Here is a 20449-nt window from a genome sequence, read left to right on the forward strand (position 1 = left end):
TTCCTCCGTGCGTATTTTGAATCTCGTTGAAATCGACGGAATTGTTTGGACGCGTAAGGTATACTCGGTGACAACTTAAGAACGGCACCGGAAGTTGCCGCTGTGCCTTATCACCGTAGCCGGATGTTTCTCCGCGCGGCGCAAGTTGGGCGTTACTGGGAATATTTTGAGCATGGCGTGAGCCGTTCCTGTGATTTCTTGGACTTAATATGCTTATAAACGACTCCTGTGACGACAAACAAACTTCGTGAGACAAGGCAGACGATATCACGCATTCATAGCAAACCCCTTTCAAAACGCGCGCGCACTGACGTCACGGGTCCGGCGCTTTGGCGGAGTGATACACTACACGAGGTGGTGCCGTCCTTGAGTTGTAACCGAGTATAGTGTCGCTCTTAGACCCTACATGTCGCCACCTTTCTGTCTTCAGAAACTTTAGGGCAAAATTGAACTTATTTTTGCCTGTTTATTTAGAAGTCCTTTGCAATTTCCCTAGTTTTCAAAAATGTTGGCTTTCATACGAGCTGGAGGACATGCACTTCACAAATTGGTTGTCTGCCCCTTTAAAACCCTTTGGTGCCCAGTGTTGCTGAGGTGCAACAACTCAAACAAAATTCTTTCTCTGTCTCTTTGTGGTTTTTTGTTTTCGACATTTAACACCATCTGTCGACACGAGGAATCCCGAACCTTCAAAGATAGAGGGCAGCGTGTACTTCCGTGTTCTAAAAAAACAATATTGTTTACACGTGTCCACTCGCATCGAGCCTGGGTGGCTCATTGGGCTACTAGTGACAGGTAACCGAAATTGCGCAGTTTTGTTGCGAGTACAAATGATAGCAATACAAACTTTACGTTATTGTCTTACTTGAACCATAAATCATGCTGATCATGGTAGGTTTCTTGTTCAAGTGATATATGGGCAGCCAGTGTCCTAGTGTCCGTCCCGGTGAACTTTTTTTTTTTTTGTGACCTCGCATTTGTGATGTCGGTAGTCCTGTTAGATTGTAAAAAAAACTCGGAATTGGCAGAATGTGAGCTAGTTGGATCATAATTGATTAAATACTGGTCAGCCTAAATTTAACTGAGGATGCAGACAAAGACGAAAGACACTTGTGCTTCGTCTTTCGTCTTTGTCTGCGTCCTCAGTTAAATTTAGGCTGACCAGTATTTAATCAATAAAAAAACTCTTCACACAGCTAAGCAAAATAATAGTTTTTGGCTAAAAGGGTTAAAGGAGCCATGAAGACAAAATACAAGTTGGGTTTATTAGAAAGACTGCTTAGTGCGATAACAATTATATCAATATCATCGCAATCTTCAAAAAAATGACGGAGATGTTAAAGAAAACGTGTGAAGCAGTCGCGACCCCCTAGCCAATTTCCCGCAACTTTTCTATGACGTCACGGAACCTTGTTTCTGCGATTGGTGGCTGCCTAACTGACCTGTCGCGACGACACATGACTGGACGTCTGTAATGGGGCCTCTAGTTCCATTTGACCGCATCACTTGAATGCTAACATGCAGTTAACGCCCTGAAAATTGTTTTATTGTTGGCCCATATGACGTCATTCTTGCTCATAACACGTCACTGTGGCGCAAAATTTGAATGTTTTAAGTGCAATGCACTTCTTAAGCGACCCTGAACCTGCGTCCACCGGCGATGTCCGCGCACGTGGAGATGGGCGCGCGCAGCCTGTCCGCTGACATAGCACATACCCACGTGGGGGATTGGCCAGGAATCTCCTCGTCTTCCTTGGCAACGGGGGGAGATGGGCGCGCGCTGCCTGGCCGCTGACATGGCACATACCCACGTGGGGGATTGGCCAAGAATCGGGCGTGAGAAGGGCTAATGCACCTGCTTAAAGGAGTACTGACACGAAATTTCAAAGCTGAGATCCGCTCTAGCAATCAAGTACAACGACAGCACAAATAGGTGTCTGTGAATAAATGCATCTTTCTTTCTTTGTAGTTGTGTGTGTGTGTGTGTGTGTGATCTCTCTTTCGCGAACATTACCGAACCGCGCAAATTCAACTCGTGCATTCGCACTTTCACATTCTTCCCCTCGGGGAAATGCGGGGAATTTTTTAAAATACTTCTTGCCTTTTTTTTAATTAAAAAAAACATCTTTTGTGGCTGTAATGGAGCTGAGTGAGATGCTGAATCCTAGTTCGTTCAAATTAAACGAAGTTGTATTTTCTCTTCATGGCTCCTTTAAGCGCCCGTGGGATTGTTTTCTAAGTCTTCTTTCCATTCCAGGGTCCAACGTGATTGGCCGCTCCCCCCTGTGCGATGTCGTCATCGGCAACAACGTAAGTCCGAACTATGGTGTGCCGTCCAGGGTTCACGCCTATCTGAAGCCGCCGTGTTTGCAGGCCGTCTCCAAGCGGCATGCCCAGCTGGAACTGGACAAGCACGGCATGACCATCATGGACCTTGGGAGCCTGAACAAGACCAAGATCGGAAAGGTGACCACTCTTCCTTTTCAGGGCATTTTCATCCACTTGGATGCTTTTAGCGATTTACCTGTCGCAACGGTTTAGCGGCTGAGGCGCTGCCTGCTGAGCTTAAAGGAGCACTGACCCCAATTTTCGGCGTTAATATTATTGCACAGTTCGCTTCCTTCACTCAACAGAATACCCTGGCTGGAATATGAGCGGCCTGCGACGCGAAGAACATAGTTCAATTGGATCGCATTTATCGCGCCGATGGAGCAGCGCGCTGAGTGGCACTCAGCAAATGGACATCAGCGTGACATCATCCCATAATCCCAAAAGAAGTGACGCGACAGCGCTCGTCAAAAACTCGTGACGTCACTTCACGCGCCCGGCCCCACGAGTGGCGAGCGGGTGCAACACCCTCTCAAGCGGGCGTCGGTGACGTCCGCACAAAGCGGTGAGGTCAGGCCGGGATTCTGTCATATGCGCCATTCGGGATGAAAGCGCGGGAATCTGAAACAAACGATTTTCAGGCCGTTCAATGTAATGAACTATCGAGCGCTGAAGTATTTGAACTGCTGTTTCGGGTTCGCCCGGCCATTAAGCATCGATAAAAGCAATAAAAGTGTGGCATAAAATTTTCGTGTCAGTGCTCCGTTAAAGGAATACCGACACGAACTTTCAAAGTTGAAATAACTATGTTCTTTTTTCTTTCTTTCGTTCTTTATTTTTTTCCCACAAAAAGTGGTGGGAGGTGGCCAAAGTGCAAGCCGTTCTGCGACGACTTCAGGGTTCCTTGGCCACTTGCGGCAACAGCGGGCGCCGATCACAAACAAATACACATAGCTGGCATGAACAATTTCAGAAATCATTCAAAAGTACGCGAGAACAGTGATAAAAACAACATTTACACAGCTGCAACTGCAAGTACTGTAAATACAGGCAAATAATTCACAAATACAAGCACTAAACAAGTTTACATGGCTAAGTCTCGCAATTTGGCGACGTGAATGGAACAAATCGTAATGTACTTATGCCGAAATTTGCAAAAAATAACAGGTGCATCTTGTTCAGGTTACGGAAGGGCGAAAAAGGTGTGCTTTGTATGTGGAGGCATCTCCCAGCTGGTTTCGACAGTAACTGCTCAGTATAGCACAATTTAAATCTATTTTAAACTTTGCGCGCACGAGGAAGCTCGGAACAGGTACTTTTTCAACATCACGAGCGTGACGGCAACTACACCTGCTTTCCCCCAACTGCCGACGTCGGGGCTCCCGTGACGTAGCCAACGTGCTGGCTGCAGTTGGCGTGCGCTGCTCTTCCGTGTGTATCTCCTCGCGGTTTTGGGACTGGCATCATTTTGCGCAGGCGTGCCACGTCCAGATTGGCAGTGGTGCGACGCGAACGTTGACGTCATGAGCACCGTTCTGTCATGGGGGGCTGCCTCGGTGCTCGCTTTGTCAAAACTGAGTCATATGAATAAGCCAGGCTGTAAATAATTATTTACCCTGCAATTGACCGTCTAATGTACCATTCTATGATTGGTGGGCTGGTAGGCAAAATACAAGTTTGCTTGGCTCGAAAGATTTAGTGTGTTATGGTGCGCTCGTGACTTGCCCGGCAGCAAACGACTCTTTATTCAGTGAGAAATTAAACATTTCTAGCCAAAATTTTGATTTTCCCACTAAATCGCGTTCTAGGGACATAGACAATGACTTATCTAGAGCAGGGCCTTAACACGAAAGATAGCCTGCTGACCAGGGCTGCTCCCAGCTCACAGGTGGAAGTTTGGTTATCTCGTTTATTGCCAATTTTCATAGATGGCGCTGCAATGCCAATGAAGTGCCAGTGTTCGCATTTGGCTTCTGGTGGGACTTCTATACCTGCTGTATTTTTATTGGGGTTCATAGTAGTCGTTTAGTCTTTTCGAAAGATTGCCTCGTTAAAATCACGTCGCTCAAATAAACTATGTACCATATTTTCCGGTTTATAAGACGCGTTTTTTTTCTGAAATTTTCGTTGGTGCGTCTTATGAAATTTTCGTTGGTGCGTCTTATCCACCAGTGCGACTTATGTATAGAATAAATCTGGTTCGCGGCGGCCACACGTGGCCTGCGCACGTTGAGACACAGCTCTGTGGTGTAAATCAATCCCAAGTCCACCGGTACGGCATTTCTCATTGCCCATATGTCGCTTCGGGACATTGCACCAAAGAATTTGCAGCTTTTTCTAGAATGATAATGGCCTGCGACAACCACGCGCCACTTTAGGCCATGCGCAGTAACTACAGTTCAGAATAAATTCAAAGTAACATCCAACTGGGTTGCAAAAACAAAATGCAGCTCATGAATTATTACATACAGTTACTCTGAAGGAGGTAAACGTGCTGCTAATTTTTAAAATGACAGCTCGGTAATAAGTTTCGATTTTCGTGTTTTGATTTTCGTGCCGCTTCCCGTCGCGTCACTTCCGTCCGCCTTTATTTATGACACCTTTATTGCGCTGATTTTTGACAGCACACAAGAGATGCGCGATGTTTGGAGAGGTGGCCAAATGGGTCTCCGACTCTTGGGACTCCATTTCTACAAAAACAGTTGTAGCCGGGTTCATAAAGGCCGGAGTAATCCGGTCCGCGAGTGGTAACATGTTGGCAAAGAAGACATCAGAGAGTCGGAGGACGACAGTGATGCACCGGTGGAACTCCCACTGAAGATGCTGAATTATTTGTTAGCGAGTCTGAGGAAAAAGACTTCGATGGTTTTGCGTAAACGCCGTCCGTAAGTACGTGCCATCTGTGTGTATCCATAAACCATTTTTGAGAAGTTATGTCCAGACTTTGGATGTTATATGCCCGTGTCTAGCCCTGCTTACAGGGTGATGCGTTAATAGGCGGCGGCCACCACAACCATGTACTTTCGCTGCACATTCTAGCAACCTGATTCACTATGAGTTTACCTAAGTAACAAGTGCGTCTTATATACCGGTGCGTCTTATACAACGGTGAGACTTATATACGGTTTTTTTTTTTGGAAGAACTGTCATTTTGAGGGGGGTGCGACTTATAGACCGTAAAATACGGTAATTAGGAAAAAAGGAAATGGCCACGTGACCCACTAGCTCATTTCCCGCAACAAGAACCCATGTCATATACCCAGCTGCGCGACGGCTGAGGCCAGCAAAAGCAAACGCAAATTACACAGTGCTTGTAAGCTTGCCAAATGAGCTGTTTGCGCTTAAGTGTGAAACATATTCATTTTATAGCCGAAAGAACGGTGGGGTAAAAAAATGAAAGTTAGGAAAACACGCGTAAACATAGAAGTACCATTGCACACAGCTGTCAGTACTGGGTGCACTATGCTTGTTTTAGCTGCACAGCAGTCCACCGCTTTGGAGTTGTCTTACATGACCCTGTTTAACGTCGAGCACACCCCATGTTTCCTGAAACGATTACTTTCTGCAGTAACAAAAACAAGCCAGGTGCAAACACAGTCAAAAACAAAGCAACAGTGGACGCCAGTCTGCGGCTCCGTATTGGAGCGCTTGAGGACTGACTGCAGAGCCTAATGACTCACTGGAAGTTCGTTTGAATACCCGCCCCTGCGACTTCATGGCAGACGTCACGAAAACGCACGATTTGGCGGGAGAATGAAAGTTTCAACCTAACTTGATTAATTTCTCAGTGAAGACAGCATCGTTTGCTGCCGGACAAGTGCTGGGGCACTATAAAACACGAAATCTTCCGAAGAAAACAAACTTCTGTTTTGTCTGCATGGCCTCTTTAAGAGTAAGCAAATGCATTACCCATCTCTTTTTTTTAAAAAAAAGAGTAACTAAATACATTACTCATTGCCGAAAATAGTAACTAGGTAGAAGTAACGAGTAACGTACATGTCTGTTTCTTTGCTAGGCCTGATAGTCATTGTACGCTTATTTTGACATTTTTTGTATAGCATGAAGATTTTTTTAAATTTTGGGTATAACATACTAAAAATACGATTACGTCGCAGCGGGGAATGGATTAATTCAGACAGCATGGAGCTCTGCAGTTACGTATATGTACACATGCGTTTCACATGTCGCACCCATCGCAATGCGTCAGTGGCCGGAAATCGAACTCGCGTGCTAGAGAAACAGCAGCGCCAAGAGCCGCTCCAGGCAAAACAAATAAGTGCATGTGCAGTACTCGTGCATTTAAACGCGGCATTAAAAGTTTTAGCACACCCATTTGTGCCTGAGACAACCACATGATCTCTCCAAGACTCTGGTCGACAAAGGTGATGGTGGCGGTGACATAACAATACACGATTATTACGCCGATGTGATTGGAACTGAAGCACTGCTTAACCCTAGATTTTTGCGTTTCAATTCTATCTAGAGTTCTGTACACACTAGAAGGGAGCTCAACCAGGCATAAACAAATTTCTTTCAGAGTGCCCATTAATGCAAACATGCTCCCTCCCTGGGCTTAGAAATAAATGACCCAGGCTTACCCTGGTATTCTGAGTCCCTCCCCCGCTCGTACCTGCAGTGGAGGAGATCCTTGAAATCGATTTGCCCATGCATAGGCATTACGGAATCCCCCTTCAGATGAGTGGAGGGAGGACTCGGAATACAGCCCTTAGTGTTACAGGCCCAAGTTGGACCTCGGGCTTCATAAACCGGGGGGGCTCGTGCCAGGCTGGGCCCCGGGCCTTTAACCCTCAAGTCCCAACCACATGGAGCGATTTTGCGAGCGACTTGGGGCGCGACGCGACTAGCGACGAACTACTTTTCGCCGCGCACCAAGTCGCTCGCCTCCCGGAAGTGGCCTCAGCGACTAGCCAATAGGAGAGCCCCTACATAAGCACGCAACCTCCGGTTTTGAAAGAGAACGGGGGGAAGATTTTGCAAATCCACGCAGACGGCGTTTGCGGTGCAGCGGCAAAGAAAGCTTTGCGTGGCAAAGCTTGTGTACACGCTGAAGCAGAAGCAAGAAGGCTCCCGCTCACACTGGGTGAGACCCGTGTGGGAAAAACGACGTAAAGAAAGCGAATTCTTCACGGCGTTCATGTTGGAGCCGAGAAACGAGGCGCAGAAGGAAAAGCGTGCGCTATCGCTAACCCAAACCAGTTTTAGAGATGCGATGAAGTGCAAAAAGCAAGGTAGAAAGGCGTAATGCTTTTTAGTCATGCTTTTTATGACAAATGAACAAAAAAAATGTTTGCCAACATCCAGCGTACCAAGCGCGTTACTATGCGCAGTGCGGAAACATTGAAATCGCCATCCTCAGTCGCATGCTCAGTCGCTCGAGCCGTCGCTGTCATGTGGTTGCCTCGGCGAGCGACTTCGGTTTGGCGACTGCGGATCCTAGTCGCGTCGCTCGTCGCGTCGCTGGAAAAATCGCTCCATGTGGTTAGCGCTTTTCGCTCTCACTGACGTGCCGGTACGCTCTCCATTGTGCGTTCAAAAATTTGCACCGCAACACAAAGCAGACGTGCCTGGACTGGTCGCCCCATCTGTCGATTCTTTCTAGTGGCTTGTATTTCCACTCGCTAGCTTTAACGTTGTATTGAAGAGTGCGGAGCGACCTCGCCCACTTTTCGTTGCTGGGAGGCCTGTTCGCTCGATGCGCTGTACTCTGTCAGGATGAGTGAACCTGTGGCACACGTGCGATTACGGGTGCAAGGGTGGCTGTGCCATCCGCAACGGGGTTCTAGGTTTTTTATTGTTATTGTTGTTATTATGTATTTATTTATCTATTCAAGCGTCTGCTACGGCGTGCCGGGTTAGCCCAGCGCGCTGTTGCCTCTCCAGTAGATCAAAACATGACTCAATCGCGGCTTTTGCGCGCTCATTTCTGTGCGTTGTGCGGGCTGCTGAAAGTGCTCCCTCCGTGCGCAATTACTTTCGGATGGCTGGCCGCGTGGGGCCTTCGACTGCAGACAGGAGAGCTGTGGTTCTTCGATTCCGATCCGAATACGAACTGAGCTCAGATTCACATTCCGAGAGTTCCTCATTCGAGGCAGGGGTGCGAGTTCCACGGCGTCAGATTCTGATGTTGAAATGGTGGGGTCGTCGTCCCGGAGGCGTGCATAGCAAACTGAAAATATCTGGAAGAAAGGCGATCCCTCACCCACACTCTTTCCTTTCGACGCGTTATGTTCCGGATGCTATCATAGTCAAATAAATCGCTATGTTCCTTCCCTCATATTTCGGAAACCAAACCGACACTAGGGGTGCGTCACGCCTAGAAACACCAGACTGTGGAAGGGATAAATCAGGCCCGTGCAGTGCTCTAGGGTGCATATTGAAATAGCATTATTTGAAGTAAGGTGGCTAGCTGGGCAAGTTCGGACATGTAATGGGTAAATTCAGTGCAATAAACAAGACGCAAAGTGAGATGAGACAGACAGGACCAGCGCCAAGTCATTCTATTTATACATTCGGCAAACAGCACTCTACACATGGGCAAGGCCAGAGGGAAGCCAACTGGGGAACAGTCAAGGAAAAACAGTAACTCGAAAACGGCACAATCTAACAGGCAATACGTGGGGTTTTTTTTATCACTCCGATGACTTTCGCAAGAAACCAATTTCTGCTGTACTCAGGGCTTAGGAAGGCTTGCTAATGCACGCATCCTTCATTCTGCTGATATTAAATAACTCTACAGTGAAATTCCTGTTTGTCTTCCTTTGTATCTTGTTCATTGCGCTGACTTCATACTGTATCAACCCACATTGCAAACCCTGGCACATTGTTAGCCTCTGAGGAGGCTGAGGAGGCCGTGAATGCCGCACCAATGCCGGCCTGGTTGTTTTGATGCTTGCGTTGAAGGTTCACAGCGCTGCCATGATTAATTTTGATGGTGGCTGTAACGACAGACAAAGTGGCTAGCTTTGGGTGGGCATCCATACTTCCCGAGCACTCGGGCTTTGTATCGCTGTGCAGTGAACCTGCACCTTCATGCAAGCAATGAACGGTTTGTTGTGGGAGAGCGGTGATCGCATTCAGCATGTGCATCTCTTAATATATTTTTGCAGCTGTTTGCTCCCAAAAAGTCCTCCAAACCTGCCCCTTCACGCGAAAGGCAAATCGCTAGCGTCAAATTCGTTGTTTGAGCTGCTAACTTCTTAATTTTCAATGAGGGGGGTAACGAGGTTCAGCTCCTGACACATGATGGTAGCACGTCGCCCACTTGAGAGTTGCGCGGTTCACTCAAAGTACGAACGAACCTTGAATTTCTTTTCCTTCTCCCCAGCGGGCCCTCAAGCCAAGGGTCCGCTTCAACCTGGAGTACAACGAGACCTTCTTTCTGGCAGGCATCCCAGCCCACGTGATGCGTGACAATGATGTGAGTTCAATCTCTGTGGCCTACTTTGCTGAGCTCTTCTGAAGTTTGAGATTTTCGGAGTGTCAGTTGTCTTTCCCCGGGTATCTTCAGGTGGCTGGCGATGATACGGAATGGGACACTTGCTCCGAATCCCTCCTGAACGCCGCTGAAGTTGCAGAGGTAAGGACTGTTTGTGGTCTTTCTGTTTAAGGGCCCTGTACAGTTGAGCTGCACTTGTGTTTGAGGCAGATGAATGAGGACACTGAGTGTGTATCATTGGTGTGCATTGATGGAATGAATGGGTTGTGTGTCGCATCAGCTGTCTCTCCTCCTCCCTCTTCCATATAATAGAATATGATATTTGGCAAAATCTATCCCTGGGTTCCTTGTGTGCAAAAATTCATTGCTAGGCTTCTTACGTTAGTTAGTTTGTATGGGAAAGTCGTCTGTCTGCTCCCAGATTCTTTCCCTCGTGTGTACAAAATGGTGTTGTTACCAGCTCAGTAACCAACGCGGCTCACTTTTGTCGTAGTTGCTTGCATGTGGCTTCGAACACAAGTGGCTCTTGATCATAGGGCAAACTATGGGTGGCCTATAAACGACTGCTAGAGCAGGAAGGTGTTGCAGTTAAAGCGTGGGCTGGCGGTGGCGTGCAGTAGGGAAAAAGCTACGAAACTCGCAGGAGCCTTTATTTTTACAGCAGGGCATAGCACCAATGCAGCCACTTCTTTTTTTTTTTCTTCTTCTTCTTCTTTTCCTTCTTTTTCCTCTTCTTCCTCCTCCTCTTCTTCTTCCTCCTCTTCATGTTGTTGTTGTTGTTGTTGACTGTTTTTAAGATTTCATCTTGCACCTGTGCCTGCAACACTTCCACGTTACACTGCACGTTGGCAAGTTCAGAGTTCTTATCCACGTTGCCTGTGTGTTTTCTGAAGTTGTTCATCTTGTGGAGCGTGCGGACAAACTTCAGTGGCTAGTGGCACTCGGTATTGGCGTGCTGCGCCCACCCGGCGGTGAGAGAGGAGAAAGAGAAGGAACACTTGTTTCTTGCGGTGGTCCGCACTGATGGTTGGTTGAGAGACCTGTGCCTAAAACCATGCTGAACGCTGCTTTTGAGGTGAATGGTAGTTGACGGGTCATTGACCCAGAAGGCTATGGGGCAAGGATGTCGGACAAATGAGTTAGGTGAAGAAGTGTCAAATTCTTGGAGCTTAATGCACTGAAGGTACACCTCCATTGAAAAAAACGGCCGCCACGGCCGAGATCGAGCCCATGTCCTTGAGGTCGGTAGCGCACAACACCTTAGCCACTGAGGTCGTATGATCGATAACTATGCGGAGTCTAAGCTATTTCACGTATGAATTGGTATTTGTGCCAGTATTACTGGCATAAATTGTACGACGACAGTTGGGTGTGGCACGCTGACACAGTGAGCAAAACAATTTCATTACGCTCTGAATTAGTGAAGATTGAGAAGCGCCGAAATGAGAGTTGACACGCCAGTCCTGCTCGTTGCACTGTTCATGCCTTGCACATTTGCCAGTACTGAAACGTAACAGTGCAGCAAATTATCTGCCAAATTTTGGATTGCCTATGTTGTTGCCGTACGGTGGCATTTTAAATGCAAGTTTCCCGAGAGGACAAGCATATAGCTTCGGAATCACTTCAGTACCAAAGTAGTACTATTTGTCGAATAGTGACAGTATGCCCAGTTTGCTCAGGTTTTTGTAGTATGCACCTCGGGGTGGATGATGGGCCATGCAAAGCTACACATGGGAGGAACAAAAAAAAGAACATCTGGTGCCACAAAGTGGACCTGGGCAGTGCAAGATAAGAGCAGTTGGAGGCCAATGAAAGAGACCCTCTCGCCCTGCATGGACCTAAACAGGCCACTCCACGATGAAGAAAAAAAAAAAAAAAAAAAACGTGCATCAACACATCAGCAGCAGCCTGTCTTCGCCCACTGCAGGGCAAAGGCCTCTCCCATGGATCTACATTCATCCCGGTCCTGCGCTAGCTGCAACCAATCTATCCCCGCAAACTTCTTGATCTCATCTGCCCACTAACTTTCTGCCACCCCCTGCCACGCTTGCCTTCTCTAGGGATCCACTCTGTTACCCTTAACGACCAACGGTTATTGTGCCTTCGCATTGCATGCCCTGCCCACCTCCATTTCTTCTTCTTCTTAATTTCCATCAATATGTCCTTAACCTGCGTTTGTTCCCTGACTAACTCCGCTCTCTTCTTGACCCTTAATGTTACACCTATCAGCTTCCGTTCCATTTCTCGCTGAGTCGTCCTCAATTTAAGTTGAACCCATCAACACAGCTAGTGTTCAAACTTTCAGCACTGCGCGAATGACGACCAGAGGTTTAGTTACAGAGCTCTGGTGTGTCCCTTTCCAGGACCAGGCAGGTGTTGTGGAAGCGGTCGTGCACTCCAACTCCTCGACAGTCGACTGCCACAGCGAGCGGGTGGACGGGGAGCTGGAACATCCCGCTTGCGCCTCCACGGCGGACGGGAAGCAAGTTGCCAAGGTGGGTTTGACCCTTGCGCTTGGCTGCAAAGACCAACTGCACTCAAAATTCCAACCTCCTGAAAACATTATTTTCGTATATTCCCCCTAAAAAGACTGCAAGATATGACATAAGACAGCTGAAATACGCCTATTGTGGTGCAAACAGCCATAAAAAAACTCCCACTTCCCCTCTTGGGAACCCCTGTGTAGATGCGACGCATAGGCGGAGCGGCGAAGGGACCGCGTTTTATAGCGCGCATAAGGGGACTGCGTAAGCCGGTCTCAGTCGATGATGACATTGGCGTACTTGTAAAGCGACGTGGACTCTAGGTGTTTCAGCCAAGCGTGGATGTTGCTGCACCGGAGAACGGCACACCGGTTATATGCGCAGCACGCTCGAAGGAGGGGAAACCGCGGAAGAGAGAGTACTGCACATGCGCCGGCCCCAGCGCGTCTGCCGCGGCTATGATGCAACACAATCCAACACAATCCACTTTAATCCAAGCCAATCCAATCCAATCCAATGCCCCTCGCGAGAGAGTGTTCGCTATCGGAGAGGAGAGGGGGTGAGTGACGGAGAGCGCAGCTGGCGCGGCGAGGAGAATGGGGGAGGGGTGGACAACGCCGACGCCGGAGGGACAAGGCGAGTGAATCAGATGCTCTGCATCTAAAAAAAAATAGATTTTGAAAACGAAATTGAGGCGAGCGTGGCCGTTACGGCCAGGCATTCCAGCCAGCCCAGCTGGTGAGTGAGCGGCGGAACGCGGCCAGCCGGTGGGGGCAATCGTGCGTGCAACACATCGCCCTCACTGCCGTCCTAGAACAAACGTGCTCGGCGGAGCTTTAGCGGTTCTCCTGTATGGCCATAGGAAAAAGCGCAGGGCCGGCCACAATGCCACTTCCGCTTCATGGCGGTTCTTGCGATCTGCCAGTGTACCCGTCGCCTGCAACAGAGCTTAATGTTGAACTAATCAAGGTTCGCACAGGTCCTTGAAAACCTTGAAAACCCTTGAATTTAGAAGTGTAAATTTCAAGGCCTGAAAAGTCCCTAAATTTTTAAAGGGTCCTTGAAAACCCTTGATTTTTCTGGAGATAACCAATGGCCCTATCTTTTTTCACAAGAATTTAAAATGTGTCGTGAATTTTAGGTGTTAAAAATGTAAAGAAACATTGTAACAATCAAGTTTCAGTGTATTGCGTGAAATTACGAGTTGTGGATTCTCATTATTACGAGGCAACTTTGGGAGCAGCGCTCCTCAGTAGAATTCATGTCGCGATACAATCCCGTGAAAGCCGGCTTCTGTTCTCTATCTAGTCTGTGGACGGCCTTTCATTGCATGTTTGTTGTGCCTCATACGCTCCATCTGCGTTTACTTTTACGTGCAAATTGTGAGCGTGTATATAGTTCATCCTGCCTTGCAGTAACACTTGCCGAGTTAATTTCAGCTGATACTCTTGCTGACAAAGCAGGAGATGAAGGCAACATTAACTAAGTTTCGAAATCAAACAGCCTCAGCAAAACACCAAAGAAAAAGAAAAACCCCCTAAATATAAACTATGAAAAAAAAATAATAAAGCTGGGGGAGCATTCATGAACCCATAGCGCCTATCTAAATGTGCATAATGTTCTTGCGTATTAGGCAATATCAAAATTTTGCATTTTGTTGAAAAAGTTGTAAATAATCCCAGATAAAACATAAGATGGGGACCTTGAAAATGTTTTTTCTGGTCCTTGAAAGCCCTTGAAAACCCTTGAATTTTTGCTTTTCAAGCCCATACGAACCCTGACTAATTAAGGGGGAACACTGGCCTTACACCAAAAAACATTATTTTTGCAGTTATGATGATGAAAATTGGAGGCCATATCTAGTTCGTCATTCTGATTGTAGATATAAAATCTGTTTTTGTGTAAAACGACTACATTCAAATTTATTCGGATTTGTATATTTGATTTTTTGACAGCCTTGTAAAAGAACTGCTGAAGGGATGCAGCTGAAGATGGTACCAGTGAACTGTGCACAAATCAAGGAGGGCAATAAGGCATAACATTCTAACTGGTCTGTAGCAGAAGTTACAACCGTTTGAAGTTTGGGTCTAATAGGTGGGAACCAGAAAAACTAGCTTTGCCTGCCAGGCCCAAATTTTAAACAGTCGTAACTTCTGGTACAGACCAGATAGAATGATGATGTTAGCCTTATTGCACGCCTGGATTTGTGCACTGTTCACTGGTGCACAACTCTAACCATAGTTTTTGATCAAAGACCCATGTGCCCCCTTAAAACAACGCATTTCACGGGGTTACCAGTCATGTCTCAGTTGGTTTGGTGGGACATATTGCTCGTTCAAAGTAAATTTGGCTGAGGTTTTTGTGGAATATACGCTCTCTATCCCAAATGAAACTGCATCGGCTAGGACACCTTGAACCGAAACGATTTCTCTGATAGGGCCCGAGAACGTTTGAAAGCGGCATGTTTAGACCTGCCAGCCTTGCGCATGCTGCCGAAACAAATGCTGGCAACCAGGACAATGACCCACGCTGAAACGCTGCAACATGCTTTGAAAAGGTGTATTTAAAAACTTGTGTTTCCAGCTAGAACAATAATACTATAGTCTTTGCTATTCCTTAAAGGGACACTGAATTGAATTTGTCAAGCTCCCGTTGTTGCTCGCACTGCGTAGACTGGCTCAAATTAGCCCACTTTTCATCGTTTATCCGGTTGACAAATCGGTAATTATTTTACACAGCGCGAAAGAAGAAAAACTACTATGCGCGGCTTGCGGCGGCCGCACCAACTAAAGCTGTGACGTTGGGAGGAGGGAGCACCGTGATTGGACGATGCCCAAGGTTAGCAATCAAACAAGTTTCGGTTTCGGTTCTGTAAAACACAACCGATGGCGTTGTTGGATGGGCATTCTCAATATCTCAGTAATCATCGTACCGCGCTTCTGCCATGTTGTCGGCTGTAAAATGCACAAGATAGGCCTCCCAGGACGGCTTGTAGTCGTAGCATTCACTAGCCGAGACCTACGCAGTGCATGAACGCCCTCCGCGTACCCGCAGACGCCCAAATGTCATGCGCTTTTCCCCCATATTTGGAGCTTGCCTCACTCATGCCTGTATCGTAAAAAGCGTGTTCGCACCAGGCCAGGGGTCTGCTGATTCTGGCCTGTGCCCACTGCCCGCAAGCAGTCGGTGCTTATGGAAACAGCACGCCAACGAGAACTCGCTAGCGCGCCAGTGCCAGCCTGCACGCGTTCTGTGAACTAGTTCGTGGATCAATGAACGTTGCGGCCCAAAAAAAGGTGAACTCAGTATAGAAAACATCGGCGGAAAAAGAAAAAGTTAACTTATAAAAAAAAAAGCACCCACCCGCGGGGATTCGAACTTGCGACTTGCAAAACACTTGCCATGACATACCCAGCGCTCTAGACCACTCGGCTACGGGGCGGGCTCTGCTGACCTTGGCAATATAAGGTATATATTGTATAACCAGTTTACACTTTTATTTAGTTTTGGCATTTCAAGCAGCTTAGGTGACTATTTGTTGTTTTGCGCTCGTGCAGTAAGTATCACCCAAGTTTCCACAATATATCACGCCTAGCAATTGCATTTCTTAGACGGAAAAGCGTTCGCAGATGCTTAGTCGTGCTGCTGACCGCTGTGCTTGTTCGCCCAGCGCAAAAAAGTGCTTCCCGCACCCTAGTTTTACGCTGTCCGGTAAAAATATCAGTTGATATCATTTCCTTAGTACCTATATTGACGTCGCTAACTCTTCTCCCGCCTTCAAGAGGTCTTATATTTTCCTACTGGCGTACAGTCAGCGAAGCGTCGCATGTGCGCTTGTGCAGCGCTTTGTGTGAAGCGACCTTGACTTGGAGCTAGATACAGTGTACAAACTAACCAAGTAAAGAAAGGCGCATTCTTCCATTCACAAACGTGTCCTGGCTTCGTTTCAACTGAGCGAACGAATTGCGACGACCCGTCGGCGGCCGGCGGACAAAACGCTGGGCCGACTGACTCTGCCTAGAGGCCGGGGAGCCGTGCAGCAGCGCAGCCAATTGAGAGCTCGGTTCCTCCCGACGTCACACGAAAACGCCACAGAAAATGGGCGAGCGTAAAGAGAGGAGGACAGCATTTTCGAATTAATTTTTCTACTAAATAAAATCGCGTAAACGTGCCAAGAGTGGTCGAAACATGGCCTGGGGACTCCGGACTACAATTTGCGCTAGTAATCCCGCAATGTTTACTTATCACTTCAGTGTCCCTTTAATGTGGTATTTGGATCGTGCATTGAAACTGGCAAAGCTGTTTGTATACATGCAATGTTCACGTGTGAACACTGTGTGGTGGCCCCTTTCATACTTCGGAAAGCTCAGCGCCAAATTGAAATTATTTCCGCCGAGTTATTTGGAAATTCATTGCGGTTACCCCGCTATATAATAGCTGTCTTTCACGTGCACCAGGGGACATGCACTTCGCAAAACTCAGCTGTTCGTATCTCTAAGGTCAAAACCTTACTTTAAAATGTACGAGAACCTCCTCAATGTTTAATCTTTATTGTGCCAGTGGGCGTGATACAGGTGTCATTTGAGGCTGCTGCAATAGTTAGTACGCACCTGTACCAAAAGATGTTGCGGTACAGAACGGTACCTAGGAGGGGCCTTTACGGTTTTGCAAAAAGTCCAGAGTGCACAACCCGTCGGGTACACCGTAAAACAACGGGTGTTTCTTCGTACATAACTGTAGGAAAGAGGAAAAGGGAAGAAAACCACTCGTGCAGTAATCCTAATTTAGTAGACAATTCCTTGGCCAGTCTTCTTCGTGGGTATATGCCATAGTTTCAGGCTACCAACCAGCCAACCAACCACTTCTTTTCTCCAGCAGTATTTGCATAGTGCAAGGTCCGGGCATGAGTGGAATTGGAACCCGTGTTAACGGAAGCTCGCTAGCACGTTCAGGCAATGCTGGTGTGCTAAACGGCTATCCGGAAAAAAGAATATATTAAGCCCTAGTTCCACCCAGTGTGAAATCTGCTGAAATGGCAGAGCTGTGGTTTTCCCACCCTTAGCAGGAGGGACCGGAGACTGCTACGAGACTCCCTGAGACTCTCTGTGATGCTGCTGTGACCTCTGTCGGTGGGTGTGGGAAGCTACTACTCTTACCCCTGTGTTACGCATGACCTCCGTCATACTTGTGAAAAGGCTCGGCCTACAATAGCTCTGCTGTTAGAATTCTCATCCTGCACCCAACGTGCCGCTGCATTACACATTTTTGGGCTCTATATCGGCATTTTACTTGAAATTGTGAGGGACATACGAAATTTTTCAGTGAAAGTTCTATGCACCTTAATTAAAGCCAGTTTTAATGGAATGGGTTGGCCATCATTTCATTTGTAAAGACAGTTTGTGAATAGATAATGGAAAACTATAAATCTGTCTCCTGGCATGTCTGCGTCACAGAAACTGACCATCCTTTCTATATCTTGCTCCGTTTTCTCACGGCCAACATTTGTAAAACATTTACGATCCGGGTCTGTTTAGTGAAGTCTGACTGAATGCCTTTTGTTCCCTTTTTGTCCCCCTACCCCCACCTTTTCTTTCTCCTACGCAGCCGTCTTCTCAGAGCGACTTTAAGACGCCCAGTAGCCACGAATCAAGGTCCAGCGGGAGTTTCAACCTGCCTGAAATGCCCAGCCTGGAGTATACACAGTCCGACAGCTCGCAGCTGGCTGAGCCATGTGCGGAAGACGGATCTCGCAAGAACAACGGGGCAACCGAAGATGCCGTCGTGCCAGCTGGTGACGATCCTTCCCTGGGCAATTCTGCGATGCCCAAGGATGCGGGAGACGAGCAGCGCCTGCTGTCGCCTGCTGACCTCAGTTTCGTTTTGTGCGAGGCAACGCTGTCTGACAACGAGGAAGAGGATGATTACTACTGCCCGACGCGGAAGACCACAGTCGACGAGACTCCGCCGCATTTGCCTTACTTCGTCCCGGAAAGCGACCCGGAAGATGACGATCTGAGTACGGTCACGGCCTGGGTGCAAGCATTGGATTGCAAGTCAACAGAAGCCAAGGATGGTTCAAGAGACAAAATCAGTGCTGCAGAGCCTGTTGCGGAAGGCAGCAACGCAACCTCCAAGCAGAGTGTCAATGACGACAAGGAGCCTGTTTCGGTTGATGCTGAGGGTAAGGATGAACCAGAAGAGGTTTTGTCCTCAACTGAGGAAGAGGCGGACAGGACGTCCACAGCGAAGGGGAGGAAGAAAAAAGCACCATCAGCCAAGAAAGGTCGCGGCAAGAAGGGCGCAGCTCCTCCAAGCAGCAAGAAGAAAGCCGCTGCGGAGCTGATTGAAACCTCAGCAGAACGTAAACCCGAGACTCTCGGAGCCTCTCGGCGTGGAAAAGGGCGTGCTAAGCAACTTGAAGTCCGCGAAGACTTGCCAGCTGCGGAGTGTATGCCAAGCGACGCCGTGGAAGACAGCACTGTCAGCGTGGGCACTCGGAACGTGCGGGCTCCTAGGGGAGGAAGGAAGGGTGCAAAAGGTTTGTCTCAAGACCAAGAGAACAAGAAGCTTGAGAGTTCCGTCGTAAGCGCAGTTGCTGCTGCCGGATTCAGCGATGGCCACGGAGGAAACCTAGAAACGCTGCCAACCTGCTCTCCACCAAAGATTACCAAAACGACGAGGCAAGTCGCCTCGGTGAGTTTCGGCGTTGGGAGACGGGAGTCCGAGGGCGAAGCCACGACCGGTGAGGAGGAGGACATGGAAGAGATTGAAATGATGCCAGGGCCAAAGTCAAAGCGGAAGCCAGACCCAAAAACATCAAGCAGGAAGCATTAAAGGGGCACTGACACAAAAATTTTGCATCTTGTTTTTTTTTGTTGCGATAAGTAGCTAGTGACCTACTTATAACCTGTAGAAACCTCATTTGCTTCAGCGTGCGACGGTTGTTTAATTAGAGGCATTTTAAATGCGGCCAGTCGCAGTTTCGGTTTCAGCGAGTGCCGCAAAACGATGGATTTTGTGTGAACAAAGCTGACCACGTGACCGTCGGAGGGATATCACAGAGCAGAGCCGCCGTAGCACTGTCGAATCCGCATAGACGGCAGTTTCTACGAATGCCCCCACGTACTGATCTCGTGTGGCGCTTAATAAAAAGCGACCGTGGATGTGACGCAGGCGCTGCGAGTGCAAATGCTACCGCGGCTAAAGAACGACGCGCGACGCTCGAGACGGTGGGTGGCAAGGCGCGCGCTGGGAGCAGCCGCCCAAGCAGCAGAAATCGCCAAGCCCAAGCATGGCAAAACATCAGTGGCCAATGTGTCCGAGCTTGGCAATACCTCGGCCGCCAATATCGGCTGGTGTTTGGGAAAGGTGACAAGCCAACAATTGGCCAAGCCCTGGAAGGCCAATATTGGACAACGCTTGGCAAAGTACCTTGCCATGATAATGCCAATGGGTGGACCCCACGCTATTTTCATGCACATTTTTGGCTTTGTGGCCAGTCCTTATGACCAATGCTTAATTTACGAGTTGCCTCGCGGCCCGATTTCTGCTTTATACATGCCAGTATACAGGAAATTATTAAACGGGCGCACATTAATTATTTAATGCGCACTCGTTAAATAATTTCCTGTGCAATGGCATGTATAAAACAGAAATGGGACCGCGAGGCACAATAAGCAAACTGCATCAACTTTTCGAAGCAATTATACATACGTGACTTGCCAAAAACAACGGAGCAACACAACGCACCGGGTCTCTCTGTGTAGCTTTTTTATTATGCACATCAAATATACGAGAAACCTCGCTTAACAGTGGCAAGAATACGAACACAAACATGAAAGCAAACACAAATAACAGTCGAGAGAAATTTTTAAAAAGCGCTGCTCATGAAGCGCGGAACCAATTATCATTCGTTTAACTGCTTGAGATGCCTACAAAACAGAAGCATTCAGGTAAATGAAAACAGGACCCTCATTCCCGGTAATTCGCCGACCTGCCAAGACCACAATATGTTTTTGAACAGCACTATTGTAGAATAGCCCAGCTTGGAAAGCTTGTCACTGCTGCATCCGCCACTTGTCCACGGGAAACACCTGTGCGTTGTAGCGCCTGTAATAAGTAAAAAAAAAATAGTTCACTATAATGCTAAATTCACGCTGCTTACTAAATACAGCACTGATAC

At 47.8% G+C, this 20449-nt stretch overlaps 1 protein-coding gene across 4 annotated transcripts in view; it reads left to right on the forward strand.

The window, feature by feature from the left end:
* LOC144137943 (uncharacterized) overlaps positions 1–19216 on the forward strand; it is a 41949-nt gene extending 22733 nt beyond the window's left edge. The window contains exons 8-13 of one of the 4 annotated variants that reach the window (XM_077669973.1): positions 2258–2310; positions 2359–2466; positions 9674–9766; positions 9857–9925; positions 12148–12279; positions 17872–19216. In XM_077669973.1, coding sequence (XP_077526099.1) covers positions 2258–2310; positions 2359–2466; positions 9674–9766; positions 9857–9925; positions 12148–12279; positions 17872–19101 — 1685 coding nt within the window. In that variant the 3' untranslated portion in view covers positions 19102–19216. The remainder of the gene's footprint in view (positions 1–2257; positions 2311–2358; positions 2467–9673; positions 9767–9856; positions 9926–12147; positions 12280–17871) is intronic. The other 3 variants (XM_077669974.1, XM_077669975.1, XM_077669976.1) reach the window with 3 other exon arrangements.
* Positions 19217–20449: the final 1233 nt, after the last annotated feature.

The sequence above is a fragment of the Haemaphysalis longicornis genome, unplaced genomic scaffold (assembly GCF_048455015.1).
Source record: "Haemaphysalis longicornis isolate Haplotype H1 unplaced genomic scaffold, Haemaphysalis longicornis Haplotype H1 scaffold_5, whole genome shotgun sequence".
Lineage (NCBI taxonomy): Eukaryota > Metazoa > Arthropoda > Arachnida > Ixodida > Ixodidae > Haemaphysalis > Haemaphysalis longicornis.